General features: G+C 33.6%; 2 protein-coding genes and 1 pseudogene across 3 annotated transcripts; 2 read left to right on the forward strand and 1 right to left on the reverse strand.

Annotated features, from left to right (window-relative positions):
• Window positions 1–79: 79 nt before the first annotated feature.
• LOC147941353 (uncharacterized) lies at window positions 80–1,024 on the forward strand. The gene is made up of 2 exons (XM_087458483.1): window positions 80–332; window positions 585–1,024. The coding sequence occupies exons 1-2, from the start codon at window positions 80–82 to the stop codon at window positions 1,022–1,024; spliced, it is 693 nt and encodes a 230-aa protein (XP_087314609.1).
• A 10,209-nt stretch (window positions 1,025–11,233) lies between these two features.
• LOC104701191 (peroxiredoxin-2A-like) lies at window positions 11,234–13,540 on the reverse strand (annotated as a pseudogene). The gene is made up of 3 exons (XR_015562081.1): window positions 13,275–13,540; window positions 13,079–13,158; window positions 11,234–12,898 (listed from the first exon to the last, which is right to left on the reverse strand). The product of XR_015562081.1 is annotated as a peroxiredoxin-2A-like (transcript).
• A 1,306-nt stretch (window positions 13,541–14,846) lies between these two features.
• Window positions 14,847–15,920, forward strand: LOC104701192 (uncharacterized). Its single transcript, XM_010416843.2, has one exon. It carries the CDS (start codon window positions 14,847–14,849, stop codon window positions 15,813–15,815), a length of 969 nt encoding a protein of 322 aa, XP_010415145.1. The 3' UTR covers window positions 15,816–15,920.
• Window positions 15,921–17,162: the final 1,242 nt, after the last annotated feature.

Consider the following 17,162-nt stretch of genomic DNA (forward strand, 5'->3'; position numbering starts at 1 on the left):
TTTTTGCGAAAAAAAAAATTATTCCTCCTCTTTTATCTATCTAAAACACGTTATCAGCACGTTTTTGAAGCTAAAAGTTATGTCAAAACTCACTAGTCTTGATTTTGGAGCTCTTGACATAAGTGGAGACAACTACTTGGCATGGGCACTAGATGCTGAGATTCATCTAGATTCAAAAGATCTCCTTGACACCATCAAAGAAGGAAATCAAACTCAAAGCAAGGACAAGTCCAAAGCTATGATTTTCCTTCGTCATCACCTCCATGAGGATCTCAAGAATGAATACTTGAGTGTGAAAGATCCACAAATCCTTTGGAATGATCTAAGGAAAGGTATGATCATCAAAAGGCTCGCTATGATTGGACTCACCTAAGATTACAAGACTTCAAGTCTGTAAGTGAGTATAACTCAGCTTTGTTCAAAATAACTTCCAAATTGGAATTATGTGGATAGAAAGTCACGGATGCAGACAAGTTGGAGAAGACATTCTCCACTTTTTCATGTTAATAACATTGTCCTGCAGACACAGTACCGTGAGAAGGGATTAATGAAGTATTCCCAACTCATTTCTTGTCTCCTTGTAGCTAAGAAACAAGCTGTTGTTGAAAATCATGGACTACGCCCATCTAGTTCTGCTCAATTCCCTGAAGCGAATGTGGCATCCTATGATAAGACCAATAATAATGGTCAAGGTCGTAGCCATGGTCGTGGACGTGGATACGGTCGAGGTCGTGGTCATGGGATTCAGTTTAAGAACCACTCTCACCAGAAGTGGGAAAACAAAGGTGGTTACAAACAAGAGAAATCAACATATCTGAATATATGTTACCGTTGTGGAGGAAAAGACCATTGGTCTCGTACGTGTCGTACCCCAAAACATCTTGTTGAGCTCTACCAACAATCAATCAAGGAAAAGGGAAAGAAAGTGGATACAAATATGGTGTTTGAAGATGATTTTGACTTTGGTGATTTTACTCACCTAGACATTCCCGATTTCTTCCCTCCTGAAGAAGAGAAAAACTGATCTAGCTAGAATTATTCAACCTCGTCTCTTATTTTATTGTCTTTGGCTTTTAGTTATTGGATTTCAGATTTATTTTTATTTGATTTTTATATTCTATGCATTTATGTATTTTGAGACATGATTAAAGTTAATTTATTAAGATATTTATTTATTTATGAATTTCTATTTATAATTTAATTAAGTAATACTTATATGAGATTAATTTATTTTTGTTTATTTATTTGAAGAACAATGAATGGTGGAGATTTATGTCGGGCCAACAGTGCAACTAGTCATATACCATTCTAAAAAATAGGAGTTATTTCTCATGTTTAACAATGAAAGAAGCAAGTGTAAGTACCATAACTGGTAGTGCAAAGATAATTGAAGGCTCTGGAAGAGCTAATATATCATTGCCTATGGGAACACAATTAGAAACTGTTGATGCATTATACTCTCCTAAGTCTCAAAGAAACTTATTAAGTTTTAAAGATATCCGCAGAAATGGATACCATATTGAGACAATGAGCAAAGGTAACACTGAATACCTTCAAATCACAAATAATACCCAAGACTCTAAAAATATTGCGGAAAGACTGCCTGCATTTTCCATTGGGCTTTACTATACAACAATTAATAAAATTGAAGCAAATGCTATAGTAAACCAGAAGTCCACAGAAACTTTAAAAGTTTGGCATGACCGGTTAGGTCACCCTGACACAACAATGATGCAAAAGATAATAATAAATTCATGTGGTCATTCATTGAAGAACCCGAAGATTCTTTCTAATGATTTTCATGTGTTGCTTGTTCACAAGGCAAGTTGATTATACGACCTTCACCAGCAAAGATAAATTTAGAAAAATATAATTTTCTGGAACGCATACAAGGAGATATATGTTGGCCGATTCACCCATCATGTGGAACCTTTAGGTATTTTATGGTCTTAATTGATGCATCTAGTCGATGGTCACATGTATCCTTGTTACCAACTCGAAACCTAGCATTTGCAAGATTACTTGGCCACGTTGGTTAGATTACGAGCACATTTTCCAGATTTTCTTTTTAAGACAATCCGTCTTGAAAATGCTGGTGAATTCACATCTCAAGCCTTTAATGACTATTGCATGTCTATTGAGATAAGTGTTGAACATCCTGTAGCACATGTTCACACACAGATGGGCTTAGCAGAATCACTAATAAAGCGCCTTCAGCTGATTGCTAGACCATTACTAATGAAATCAAAACTACCTATATCTGCTTGGGGACATGCTATATTACATGCGGCAGAACTGATTCGTATCAGACCAACAAGTTATCATAATTTCTCCCCATCACAATTAGTTCTGGGTTAGGAACCAAATATTTCCCATCTTAAAATTTTTGGATGTGATGTATATGTTCCAATTGCTCCACCACAGCGAACTAAGATGAGACCTCAAAGGAGGTTGGGAATATATGTTGGATTTGATTCTCCATCAATAATAAAGTATCTTGAGCCATCCACAAGGGATTTATTCAAGGCTTGATTCGCAGACTGTCATTTTAATGAGTTTGTTTTCCCAACATTAGGGGAAAAATAAACAGTTGGATAAAGATATAAATTCGAATCAATTGTCAATGGCTTCTCTTGATCCTCGGACTATAGAGTATGAATTAGAAGTCCAAAAGATAATTCATTTACAGAGTTTAGCAAATCAATTACCAGACACGTTTGATGACCCAAAAAGTGTGATCAAATCATATATACCAGTTGTAAATGCTCCAATAAGAATAAATATCCCAGAATGACAAAATCAAACTACTAATGAGTCTAAGACACGTTTGAAACGTGGTAGACCAGTTGGGTCCAAAGATAAAAATCCTCGAAAAAGAAAAGGAGCAGAAATTATCAATGGTGAAACAGAGAAAATAATTATGAAAGAAAAATCTCTGGAAGAGACCTTAGACATGGCAAAGAAAGAAATTCAGGTACCTGATAATGAAGAGATCTCAATTAATTATGCCTTGTCTAAAATAAAATGGAACTGAAAGCAAATCGACGTCGATGATATGTTTGCATATAATGTAGGAGTTGATGTTATGGATGAGGATCAAGAACCAACATCTGTTGAAGAGTGTACACAGAGAAGTGATTGGCTAAAATGGAATGAAGCAATAGATGCAGAATTAAAATCTCTTGCAAAGAGAGAAGTTTTTGGACTAGTAGTCCGTATACCTAAAGGTGTAAAACCAGTGGGACATAAATGGGGTTTTGTGCGAAAGAAGAATGAAATCGGTAAAATTGTGAGATATAAAACACATTTAGTTGCACAAAGTTTTTCACAAAGACCTGGAATTGATTATGAAGAGACATACTCTCCTGTGGTGGATGCAACTACTTTCAGGTTCCTCATTAGTCTGGCAATAAAAGAAGGACTTGATTTACGTTTAATGGATGTAGTCACAGCCTATTTATATGGACCACTGGAAAATGATATTTATATGAAAGTTCCAGAAGGATTTAAACTGCGTGAAGCAGTAAAACCTGTTTCTCGAGATCAATACTGCATATAATTAAATCGATCTCTTTATGGATTAAAACAGTCATGGCGTATGTGGTATAATCGTCTTAGTGAGTACTTACTAAAAGTAGGCTACAAGAATGATCATGTTAGTCCATGCATATTTATAAAGAGACTTAAGAAAGGATTTGTTATAATCGCAGTATATGTCGATGATTTAAATATCATGGGAACTCCTGCAGATATTTCTTTCACAATAGAATATTTGAAAAGAGAATTTGAGATGAAAGATCTCATAAAAACAAAAATTTGTTTGGGACTACAAATTGAACACCTAAAAAATGGTATTTTGGTGCATCAAGAGACATACACGGAAAATGTGCTTAAAAGGTTCAATATGGATAGAGCACACCTCTTAAGTAGTCCAATGGTTGTAAGAACACTTGATGTGAAAAAAGATCCATTCTGTCCTCGGGAAAATGATAAAGAACTTCTTGGTCCTGAAGTACCATACTTAAGTGCAATAGGGGCATTAATGTACCTTGCTAGTCATACAAGACCTGATATATCATTTGCGGTGAATTTATTAGCAAGGTTTAGCTCATGCCCAACTCGAAGGCACTGGAATGGGATTAAACATATATTTCGTTACCTTCAAGGTACGAACGACATGGGTTTATTCTTTTCCAATTTATCCAAGAAAGATTTAATTGGTTTTGCAAATGCAGGATACTTATCTGATCCCCATACTGGTAGATCGCAAACAGGATATGTATTCACAAGCAAAGGTACTGCTATTTCCTGGCGTTCTATGAAGCAAACTATTACAACCACTTCTTCTAATCACGCAGAAATTTTAGCCATTCATGAAGGTAGTCGCGAGTGTGTATGGTTAAGATCCATAATTCATCATATTCGAGAAGATTGTGGTATATGTGCAGGGAAAGATGCTCCAACAATCATGTATGAAGACAATGCTGCATGCATCACCCAACTTAAAGACGAATACATCAAAGGCCATAGAACAAAGCATATTCTACCAAAGTTCTTTTACATACACGACCTGCAGAAAATGGTGATGTACGCGTTTTAGAGATTCGTTCGAGTGACAATTTGGCGGACTTATTTACCAAGGCGCTACCTACTGCTACTTTTAAGAAGTTGGTTTATCATCTCGGATTACGCCGTCTCAAGAATCTCAACATGTGTACTCATCAGGGGGAGTAGATGCGCGCTGCACTCTTTTTCCCTTAACCATGGTTTTTCCCATTGGGTTTTCCTGGTAAGGTTTTCAATGAGGCAGCATTTCCGGCGCATTTTGAGTTACATTATTATAATGGACATCCAAGGGAGAGTATTATGAATAATAGATGGATGCCCATTATAAGCCCCATCTTCTAGAATTACAGGTAAACTAGGTTTACTTTGTCATCAAGTAAAACCCTCTCTTTGTACTCCTATATAAAGGACCTTTCATTCATTGGAATAAGATACAATATATTCTTCCTCTTTTATCTATCTATAACAATTTTTGAATAATAAAGCTTTCACAACTTTTTAATAATCTTTAAAACGATCTAAGATCGGAATCTTCACCGCAAGCTTCGTCTGAGATATTAAATCTCAAATTGTGAATTTGATTTATCAAAAATATGAATTTTGTTATTTAAGTTACATAATAATCTCAGTATATATATATATATATATATTGAGAAGTGGCAATCGGAGCGTTACACAACTTTTCAAAACATAATATATATATATATATATATTATGTTTTGAAAAGTTGTGTAACGCTCCGATTGCCACTTCTCAGTGGACCCCATATCCAATCCCAATCCATGGGTCCACCTTCCTTAATGGGCTTCACGTTCTCTCACTAGGCCCGTGAGCCCATCCATATCCGACGGTCGGTTTGCTATGTCTGGGAAGCTTTAAAGACTTGCTAATGTCCCTACAAATGACCACATGATTGTTCCATGTGTTTTGTCTTCACTCACACAGTTCCGACAGTCACTTCCTCGAAGGTCACCCATCCAGCCATCCTAAGACTACTCCAGCTCAAGCATGCTTAACTCTGGAGTCTCAGGATCCTTGACCGAAAAGATAAGCACTTTGGTGACATAGTTGGCCAAATCAATTATTTTAAACCTCTCCGCAAGTCTCTGAAACCGAGGTGTCACAATTCACCCCCACTAACAGATCGCAACGTCCTCGTTGCGCACCAAGACCGTCAACCCCGACGGTGTGAGTCCATTCGACTCCACACTCATCTGGGTTCGGCTCTGATACCACTTGTAACGCTCCGACTGCCACCTCTCAGTGGTCTCCATGTCCACTTCCAGTTCATGAGCCTTATAACCCTAGTAAGAGGACGTGAGGCTCATTAAAGAAAGTAGGCCCATGGAGTGAGAGTAAACATGGGAATCAATGAGAGGTGGCGGTCGGGACATTACAATTTGAGTGTGCGAACTATGGATGAAATGATTAGATTAGTGTCATTATAGGGTATCCTCTAAACTGATTTCTTTAGTGATTAAATGTGGCTTCTATTTTTGTAAATGAAAAATTGTATCTATTTAAATGACAGAAAAGAAAACATGTAATAAGAACTATACGATCAATAGATAGTACGACTTGTAAGCGAAAGAAAGCATCCTTCAACCTTGATATAATATAACTCTGTAGTCCCTTACCAAAAAAAAAAATATAACTCTGTAATCTGTATTGTACCTGTGCTATTCATATGCAGTGGGATTCCCTCTTCTTCAACCAGCCAACTTGCTCACTTATGCCGAATTAATGCACACAGCTGCAAACTTCTTGGACCCAAAGGAAGCTTTAATCATCAAAAAGGAAGTCTAAAGATATAGCTATTCTTTTATTAAATTTCAATTTTTCTAACTAACAATGTAAATAATTTTTTTAAGTTACCTTTTCCTCATGACATATCTCTACATTTATGATGTGAGCAATTTATTTAAATTTGAGCAAAACTAGATATTTTCAGTATTATTCAAAGTTAAACTATTAACAAATAATGAAACATATATTAAAAATGATTAGTTTGGATAGAAAAACAATTAACATATCCTTTAAATATTTAATAAAAATTTATATTGTTTGAGATCAGAAAAATAAAATGTTTTTACATTATAGATTAAACTTTGTTAGTAAACTATTAATAGTGGCATTTCTTTCAGATTGCAACGTTAGAAATATATATCATATTCTGTCACAAAGAGTGTCATTTGACATACTAGGTAATAAGCTGCACATATGTGCGTGTTGTTATATAATTATGTTAATTAATTTAATAACTATAAAATAATATAGAATAAATAATTTTTATAAATGTTAAAAACATTTTTCACTTTTATTTAATGAAATCATAAACTATCAAAAATATAGAAATAATTTAATACTCATCCATACATATCTCTTGAATATATTGGATTTTTTTTTTTGTTTAACTTTGATAATAGTTTTCTTTAATATTTTGGAGCATTCGAGGTAACAAAAACATTATTAATGAAAAAAAAATGATACTTCTCTACGATATTTAAACATTTAGTTTTAGTTATTCATATAAACTAACACATAACCTAAATTATTTAAGTTGATTAAATCCAAATTGTTTTGTACAAATTATATATATTTCCTATAAAATCATATGATATGAAATTAAAAGCTTTACAGAACAATTCCCAGAGACTGATTTGATACAGCCCAAGATTAATAAGTTTATCTACTGTGAAGAATATTTTGTGAGAAGATATTAGAAAATACCAAAAATAAATTGGCACATATAATCACTCTTTAATTTTTTAGTAAAGCTTAAACTTATTGATTCTTTGATTAAATGTGGCTTTTATTTTTGTAAATATCAAATTGTATTCATTAAAATGACAAAAGAACATATTATAAGAACTATACGATCAATAATTAGTACAAGTTGTATTGTACTTGTGGTATTCATTTCAGCCTAGAGATGCAGTGGCTTCTCTCTTTTCCAACCAGCTGCATCTTGCTTAGTTATGGCTAATTAATAATGCACACAGTTGCAATTTTCTTGGATCCAAAGGAAGCTTTAAACCAGAATTTTCAAACCAAACTCGAAACGAAAATATAAAGATGGCTTTCTTTTGCTGAATTTCAACTTTTCTAACCAACAATGTAAATGATTCTAAACATAAATGGTTGTGGGTCAATCAAATGTCCGCGCCGTATTTTAAAGCGGTTCGCTTTCAAAATTTTAATTCTCAAAATGCTGGGTCATAAGTATGTACACGATTTTTCAAGTTACTTTTTTTTCCTCATGACATATCTCTACATTGATGATGTGAGCACTATTGACTATTGAGAGATCTAAGCATGTCTAAGCATGTCTAGATCTATTGAGAGATCTAGGCATGTCTAAGCATGTGTTTATAACCCAACCACCTTGACGCTGTTTCTTGATAATCATTGATCAATGAGGAATAATATGATGAATCCAAAGGAGAAGGCAATGATGACCGGAGGTCTGCAAGATTTATCGGATTTTCTACCTTGACCGCGGTTAAAATTAGTTTGATACAATTTTTTCATGAAATGCATCGTTTGGAAGTGGTTTTTTTATTTTGATGAGACGGAGCTCCTGTTTGTAGTTTGTACATCGTTGGAGTATCATTTATATTCCAAAAGAAATAATAAACTGAAAATAATTAATAATATACTAGTATGCATTCCAACCTATGTGACGGGAAAATGGTTAAAGTTGATTATAACTACACTTATTTTATTTTATATTGTTAAAGGATCTATAACTACACTCAAATTAATTATACAATTATCATGCCCGATATTTAATGAATAACAGTGATTTTTGTTTGTCTTAAAATAAACAATTAATTATGTAAAAAACGTTTACACAATAATTTTGGACTTAACATGTTGTAGAAGTGTAATCTTTCGATGGCCTCTTCGTCTACATGAAAAACTTGGGTATAATAAAAACAACACACACGGAATCACAGGTAATTGAAAAACGTTCATAGACCTTCTTTCAAAAACTATACTTTGGATAGTCAAGCATGAAGCATATGTTTTCTTCTATACAACTCTCAATATTCAATAATATGCTTTGAGAACTCTAGAAAGTAGAAAGTAGAGACATGCAAAATGCAATAATAGTATTAGTACAATACGCATAGTTAATTTGTGCTTAAGCCTTAAGGCATGGTTTAAGTGTAATAGGCTTCGGTAAAAAAGAAAAAGGAAAAAAAAATCTCCAAACTACTCCTTAAGCTTAAGAAAGAAATACATGCTAGTAGTTGGTTAGTTTATATAAGGTAATCAACATTATAAAAGTAGAAGAGAAAACATAAAATTTCTAAAATCAAAATATTGAATCTTTTTAATTTGATAGATATACGTACCTACAGCCTAGTTTATGGAAGTTTTAGATCTCACTCCTTTATCCCTACATTACCGTGGTTTAATTTTTTTAAGCCGTCGTCATATTTTCCTTCGTTATAAAAGAGAACTCTGCAAATCAATATTTGTCAACTAGACCAAAACACCGCAGAGATGCAAAGTAGAGAGTGATAAAATAAGCTCACGTGCTTGTACTCACCGTATTCTTTATTTTCATTTAGCCATCCCTCATTCTTCGTTCTTCTTTTTCCTCTTCTTCTCGACTGTTTCCATAAGAATAAGTTATTTTGAATAACCCTTTAAGCAAATCAATTGTCGAAAACTTCATAGCCAAAGGCCCAAATCCTTCCTCTTTCCATCAGGAACACCACCAATTTAGCACCAAATCAAATGTTTGCCAGCTACTTGAAGTTACCCTCAGAAACTTACTCACACATACATACAATTTAAATGTTTTCTAAAGTTACATTAAGACATAGATAAACTAACACAAGTTATGTATTTTAAAAAACTTGGTTTATTTTAAATAATAATTTGTGAATTCACACATGTCACAATACTATTTGTTAAGTTACTTGTGATTTATAAGATAAAAGATTGGAAAAGAAACAATAAACTGAAAATATTTATCATTTTGGGTTATTGCTTCCGATAAAGAAGAATTTTATTAAGATTATACATTGGTGAAAACGATAATAGCTAAACTTGCCATTTATCTCTATCAGCAAATTTGGAAATATCTAAAATTTCTATCAGCTTATGATTGGTTTCTGAAAAATATATATATATTTCAATATTTACAGTTAAATATATATATGGTCTTCAGATGCAACTTGGAAGTATGTCAACGATGAAAGACTGCTATAGACTTTTATGTTGTTTGATTTGCACTGTACTTGATTTACAAGCTGCAACATACACATAATTAATGGAAAAACTGGAAACAAATGTTTTCTGTTTACAATACATTTTAAGCAGTTTTAAGAGAAGAAAAAAAAACCTCAAAGAGCATGTTGACAAACAAAGTATGAAGAAGATTTAAAGAAGATACTCTGTGATTTTTTAAGAATAAATAGTTTTTTAGATCAGTAAAATTCGTTTTACAAAGTTTAGAATACATTTCTTACCATTTGTATAATAACAAAAAAAAAAAAATCTTATGTATTCTAGGCATTGTAAATATTCTACAAATTTTAATTTTTGATTTATGTATGAAAAAAAATTTCGGAATTTTATGTGTTTTACGAAATTTGGAATATATATTTTATACTCTACTCTATGTTCTATGAAATTCTGAATATATCTTCGTTCTTTGGATTACTTTACGTTCTACAATTGTTAGAATATGTTTTCTACACTTTACTTTCGTTTGTACGAAAGTAAGAGTATATAACATTCGAATCAATGTGAACAATATCGCCAATTATAGATTTCTCTCTTCTAATTTAATGCCATTGTTAGAACAAGAAACTAAACAAAGATAACACGGGAGTACGAGAGAAGAACGTCTCTATGCTTCAGTTGAAACACAAGACCAAAACAGAGCATACGAGATCAAAGTGGGAACCGACCATGAAAGACACTTAAAGGAGTCAGAATTGCAAATGCAACAGTCAATATGTCAAAAAATACATTTTTTATTGGTGGTTCCGTAGAAGCAGACATCTCACACTTAAGCCGGATGCCAACTTCTTCTGATTTTGGGAGATCCAAATACTCGGATGACTGAAGAGTAGAAAGATTCTTGTCTTTTAACTCCAAGCAAAAACGAACCAAAGCCTTATAACAAATTAAAAAGAATATATATTTTCGTAATCCAAAATCGATCTTTACCTTGAAATTCACTCCTGCTTGTGATAGTTTTTCAGCGTTCCGCAACATTGTGATAGACCAACTCATGCGGTGCACTGACAACTTCTTTGTTGGAGTAATGGTTTTAAAATTTTTACAAAACCGCTAACAAAGAAGTTGAAAATGGGAGGGTAAAGACTAATAATTAACCATTACTTAATTCACATTTTATATGGAACTGAAAATGTGTCGGACAAAGAGACGAGAAGAACCTAATCCAACAGTTCCAAGCATGAGGAAGAAACCATATGTAGGAAATGCAAGCCATGTATTCGAAGAAAAATGAGTCTTGCATTGACCCTTACATGTCAGCCCCGCGTAATGGTAGTACAAGGAGAAGGCATACATTACCAATTCCTTCAATTCAATTCTTCTTCAGAATGCAACTCGGAAGTATGACAACGATGAAGAGACTGCTATAGATTTTGTAGTCTCTGTGACCTCAAACGCTAGCAAGTACATGGTAAATCCAAACATCTTATAGCTGGTTTACGTTTTCAAGGTTTGTACTTAAATCTTGATAACCCAGCGGTTTTGTAAAAATTATAAAACCTAAAATCTTGTTCAAATTGAAGAAGAAATTCATATTGCTAAAATAAAACGAAGGGTACTTCCCAAGTTGAGGACAATCAACTCTCTGTTTCCCCCCACCTCCTCTTTTCTCAACACGTTTTGCTCAAATCAATGCCTTTTCCTAATCGCTTTGTTCTTTCCTTTTGACTCCTTTATGTTGCTTGATTTGTACTGTACTTGGAACATAAGAGCACATAGTGGCCAACACTTTTTATCTCCGGGTTCTCCAAGAACCCATTTCTTCAAGCATCCATCCTCTCCAATGACTTTAACAGAGTCGTGAGTGAGGTCGCATATAGTTTTTCCTTCTTTATCAAAAACCACAGCAACTTTATTCTCCTCGTCAATGAAGAAACTCTGATCTGAAAGACTCTCAAGGTATGTTGTATCCATTGTGAAGAAATTGATCCATGACACATTGTTGGTCTCAATTTTAGTCGTAATCCATACCTCAAGCTTATATGTTTTACTTGTTTGAAATAAAGCCGCGATCTTCTCTTCTCTAACACAAGATAGTGATGCAAACTGGTTACCCCAAGCACTAAACGGCAAATGAAGAAGCAGTCCAAATCTCTCTCTTGTGAAATCAAAACAGATTATACGATCAATGGGTCCATGTGCGTTTCGTTCTACAGCACCCCAATAAGTGTTTCCCTTGAGAGAGAGGCCACGGTCAGACATTATACGCCAGTGTGGAGAGACATCAAGAGTAATCCATGAATCAGAATCAAAATTGTAGATTTCATACCGTAAAGCAGGGTTGTCGGGGTGAAGTCTGAAATCATCTATAAACCTCAAGATCTTGAAGCTACGACAAGATCTGTTTTGGCTATTATTTTTGTATCCAAGAGCATACTTGTAATAGTCTCGTCCTTTCAATGCACTTGCGCGGTTATATTTTCTGGTTTGGATCCACCTTGTTTCCCCCAAACTCGGATTCCAAACAACAATCTTAGTGTCATCGTCTTTCAAGATGCATAACAATAAACCCTCACAATGAAAGACTTGAGATATCTTGACTTGTTCTGAATCCTCTAGGCAAGTAAGTTTACCTAGAGACTTTATGGATAGATTGTCGTTCACGGCAATGCCCATTAAATGAACATTGTAATCCAACATCACAATCATCCGAGTCTCCCCTAATTCCTTTGCTGCTTCTTCTTCTTTGGCAATGCGCATCTCCATAAAGCTCCGGCTTTTGAACAAACCGTTCCACTTTTTGCAAGTTAATCTCACTGATCTCATTAATTTCCAAGGAACCCTAGAGACAATCTCCTCTACCAAATCCCTTGGAAGATTTGACATCGACGGCGTCATCATCATCGTAATTGATTCAAGTTGAGAAAAGGGACCTTCACGAGCAGAATCAACAATGGCTACAGTCACCTTGAGGTTATCGAGTAACAGAGCGAATCAATACCCTTCTCTTTGAGGTCAAGCTCAAGTCCCAAAAGGTGTGTGTATTCCCCTGACCCGTCACTTACAAATTTCACATGCTTGTTCTCAGGGTATGTCTTTCCCCATGCCTTCATCACAAATGGGTCATTCACTGCAACCAAACCAATTACCAAAACGTTTGCAAATTAAGTACACTCAGCCAAATACGATAACCAAACCAATTCTTCTACAATTTAATATCTTGGCTACCAAACGAATTCAGTATTTTGATCAGATTTTAGAAAGTATACAAACTCATCTTAGAGATGAGAACATATCAGTTAATACTCACCGCTAAAGCAAATGATCTCATCAATACCCTATGACTTAAGCTCCTCTGTTTTCTCAATGAATCCAGGCTCAAGCTTCATGCTAAGCTCACAACAAGAAAACAAATCAAATCTACAGATTCATCAGCTTATAATCAAAACCCACATCTATAAAACTAGTTTGAAGGATAAATCAGAAAAAAGTTTGAAACTTTATACCTGCATGTGGGAGTGAACCCACCAGGGACATTGAAGAGAATGACTTTTTTACCGGCGGCGAGAGAGTGAACAGAGACGGTCTGAAGCTGATCATTCTCATCGTAGAAAGAGATAGTTCCGTCTGGTACAACATCGCCCACACCAATTGGAGCCATGAGGAGAGATCTCTGCGGCTGAAGAGTTTTGGAGTTTGGCAAAATGAAATTAGGGCTTCAGAAATTTATCATTACTTGATTAATTTCTTGAATTATGATTTTTATTAGACATAAAAAAAAATATATCTAAAATTGAACCTTTTTGTTTTGGTGATCGAAAAATTTTGTTTTCCAAAAATACAACAATTTGATTTTTAGCCTTGAAACCTTGCTGATTAAAAATTCTAAAATATTTTTATGGTAACATCCTCTAATTAATACTCGACTGGGCTGGGAAACAGTTATGTTATTTTTATCAATAATACTAGCTTTTACACCACACCACAGATCTATTATTTTGTTGATATATATACTGTTAACGGTTGTAGGTAGAGTTTTGTAGAAACTCTTGATTCGCAACTTGATTCGCAAGTTGAAAATATACATTTTACGATTTGTTAGTTATGATTTAGAAATGAAATTAGATCTTTCCTAAGATAGAATAGACATTAATTGACATTAATTGGATATAAATAAGTATGCTATGAATTAAAAACCGGCCCAAAATATTCAGCAATCTTAAGGAGGATCCAGATAATTGAATCGGTTATAATTTTAGTTAAAAACTCAGCCCGAAGTTGGTAAAAAGTGATGACTCCCTATTGTACTTCAAAAATGTATCCCGAACTCTATAAGTGGATATATTTGTTTGGTTACCAATATCCTAAGACAATTTTTAATATATATCCATTTATAAAAATTCAAATCATATTATATGCTAAAAAAAATCTAAAATTTTATTAAGTTTATGTATTAAATAGTAATTAAAATAATTAAATATAAGATTAAATAAAAATGAAAAGAGAATTATATTTTAATCTAACATATTGATTTAAATTAGATATATATATTTTAGGAAATTAATATTATCAAATAAGGAAATGATTGTGTTTGGTTTTAAGGATTGTAGAGAATTTAGTTGAGACTTGTTTAGATACAAAGATAAGAGAAAATGACACAAAAATGTACTTCAAAAATGTTAAGATAGATTAATATATTGTAATTAAAAGAAATATTTTGGTAAGAAAATACTATCCTTGATTATGTATATATAAAAAAAAAACTATAGAGTAAAGAACGTTATCTGTAGTCCTATATTGTGGACTAAATAATATCAAATGGATAATTTTTTTCTTTTTTTGAAGCTAACAAAAGGATATTTGTTGCAACTTCCAAAAGGATAGAAACTAAAGAGTTAAAAAAATCTACCGAAGTAAAGAAATTATAACAATTTAATTCTGCTCATCATTATCCTATCTACAAAATAAAGAAAGAAATCAATTTAATGATGCGTAATATATATATATATATATATATATATATATATATATATCGTTTCTACTTTCTATCTTCAATTCTTCTCTATCGAGTTGTTTCCATGGAGAAACAGAAGACGCCGACGAAGGAACCTTCCGCCCAACACTTCAACGAAGCTGCCTATAAGCTTCTTGCGAATCCCCACATCGAACCGACGGTGAGATTCATCGCCACCCTCACAAAGCCATCGGGGAAACAACTGATCAGAACCAAGTTCTTCCGTTTTTGCGTCCACTCTTACCCGGCATGTCTCTCTCTCAAGCTCATGCGAATCTACACCTCGAAAGAGCCACGTGTCGATGACGGGATCAGAGAGAATGCGGTAAGGTGTCTTCACGCTATATTCATCGTAGAAGAAGCGTCTTTGAATTCAGCAGTGGTTCACGTACTCTCGCCTGAACTCATATCTTGCCTTGAAGAACAAGTCATCTCAGAATCAAGTTTCAAGATTCTTTCCATGCTCGTGAACCGTATCGCTTTCGAGGTGTTCACCATTCACGAAGAAACGTGGCATGATCTGCGTGAGTTTATCTCGTCTAGAGCTGAGACAGAGTTTGCGAAAGCGGTTTTCGTGTTCACGAGCTTGTCCATGCCTTTGGATGAAGACGATTTTGTGATTCCACTCATGGATTATCTTTTACCAGCGATCTTGAAACGGTTAGGAAACGTCCACGAGGGTTCGGGTTCGGGTTCGGGTTCGAGTTCGAGCGAGTGGGGTTTAGCGTTCGTTGGTGGGTTTTGTGCGGCGATTCACTTGTTGGAGACGACAAGTGTTTCTTTGGTGGAGAATCTTGTTAATGAGATGTTGAAGTCTGTGAACAGAGGAATGGAATTAGGGTTTCTTGGGAAGGCTCTTAGGGATGTTGAAATCGCTGTGGTGCAACAGTTATGGTGGTATTGTACTAGAGAGTTTAAATTTGTTTTGGGTTTTATTAGGAGGATTGATGCGATGATCACTGAGGAGACAACGAAGGATGTGTTGCAAGGGATTAAGATGGTTGTGGAAAAGAAGATACTTGAAATTAGTTGAAGATTGGCTTAATCAGCGTCATTGAATTTTATACTTTTCTTCTCTGAAACACAATTTTGATTTGTAGGTTTTTGATATGAGTAGTGTGTTATGTTTTGTGAAATAGTTTTGGAGGACTAACTTTTTTTTTGGCATATTTGGTTTGTAATGATTTTCTTTTACTGATGATGAGCAAATTCTTACGATATATAATGTTACACCAAAACGAAAATTTTCATTCTTGCATGTACACACTAAAAAGAAAACCTCTGTTCCTTGATTGTTTTTTTTCTATAAGTTTTCACATTCACAAAATAATAACTTTTAGTTTTAGCAATACATGCATCATTTTCTATCTAAAACACTTTTTCATAACTTTACATATGATTAATTTTAATTGATGTTAGTTATATAAAAAATAAAAATAAAATAAAGTTACTGTGGAACAAAATAAAAACCTATAAAATATTTCTAAGAAACAGAGGAAATCTAAATTAACAATTTTGAAGTAAAATTTTAGAGAGTAGCCTTTCTGTTAGTAAATATTTACAAGGAATGTAATTGATTTAAACCACTAAATTTTGAATTCATACAATTAATCATCAAAGTAAAAAGTTTTGTTATTGTAAACCTCCAAAGTGGCTCTTATATTCACATATCAATAAAAGTTAACGGAAAAAATGATTCATCAACAAATAATTTATTTTTGTTATAAATAATGACATAGGTTTAAATTATAGTAGTTTAGATAAATTTTTTTTATTTATCATCAATAATATATTTTAAAATTCAAAGAAAAGCAACAAAATTTCCTTATTTCTATTGTGAGTTCTCTCTTTTCCCACTTACGGCCGGAAACTTGATGTTCATCATAGCAGTTAGCAGATCTAAAAAGGATATTGGACTAAGATTTTAAAAACCCACTTACAGAGAGAGGGCCACACACAAAAAAAGTCATTTATTTTTGTAATTTTAAAATACATTATTAATGATAAAATATAACAAAATTAATTAAAATAATTATTATAGCCATCTTAGTATTTATAATGATTTTTCATGTAATCAATTTACTTGTTAATTTTAATAGATCCGCGAATACGAAAGCCACTTTTAAGATTTGAAATTAGCAAAATTGTTACTTAGTCGTTTATTTTAAGAATATTCAAAACTTAAGAGATTTAAAATAAAAGTGACGACACCATACAAAAATGGGAACGAGACTTTTTTAAACAAAAATATATTAAGATTACAGTTACGGATTAGAGAGGCTGGCCACATAGAAGTAGGAGTGTCAAAATGGATAATCCGATTCGACCCAACCTATATCCACATGAGTTTGAAACTTTCGTAGGCGGGTTCAATCCGACC

The sequence above is a fragment of the Camelina sativa genome, chromosome 7 (assembly GCF_030686135.1).
Source record: "Camelina sativa cultivar CO46 ecotype springtype chromosome 7, ASM3068613v1".
Classification (NCBI taxonomy): domain Eukaryota; kingdom Viridiplantae; phylum Streptophyta; class Magnoliopsida; order Brassicales; family Brassicaceae; genus Camelina; species Camelina sativa.

What these genes read in the sequence shown, in the direction of transcription:
- LOC147941353 (XM_087458483.1), top strand. Translation starts at nt 80, where the DNA reads ATGTCAAAACTCACTAGTCTTGATTTTGGAGCTCTTGACATAAGTGGA. An exon ending in TTGGAATGATCTAAGGAAAG is followed by an intron (nt 333 to 584) that starts GTATGATCATCA and finishes GTCTCCTTGTAG; the next exon opens with CTAAGAAACAAGCTGTTGTT.
- LOC104701192 (XM_010416843.2), top strand. Translation starts at nt 14,847, where the DNA reads ATGGAGAAACAGAAGACGCCGACGAAGGAACCTTCCGCCCAACACTTC.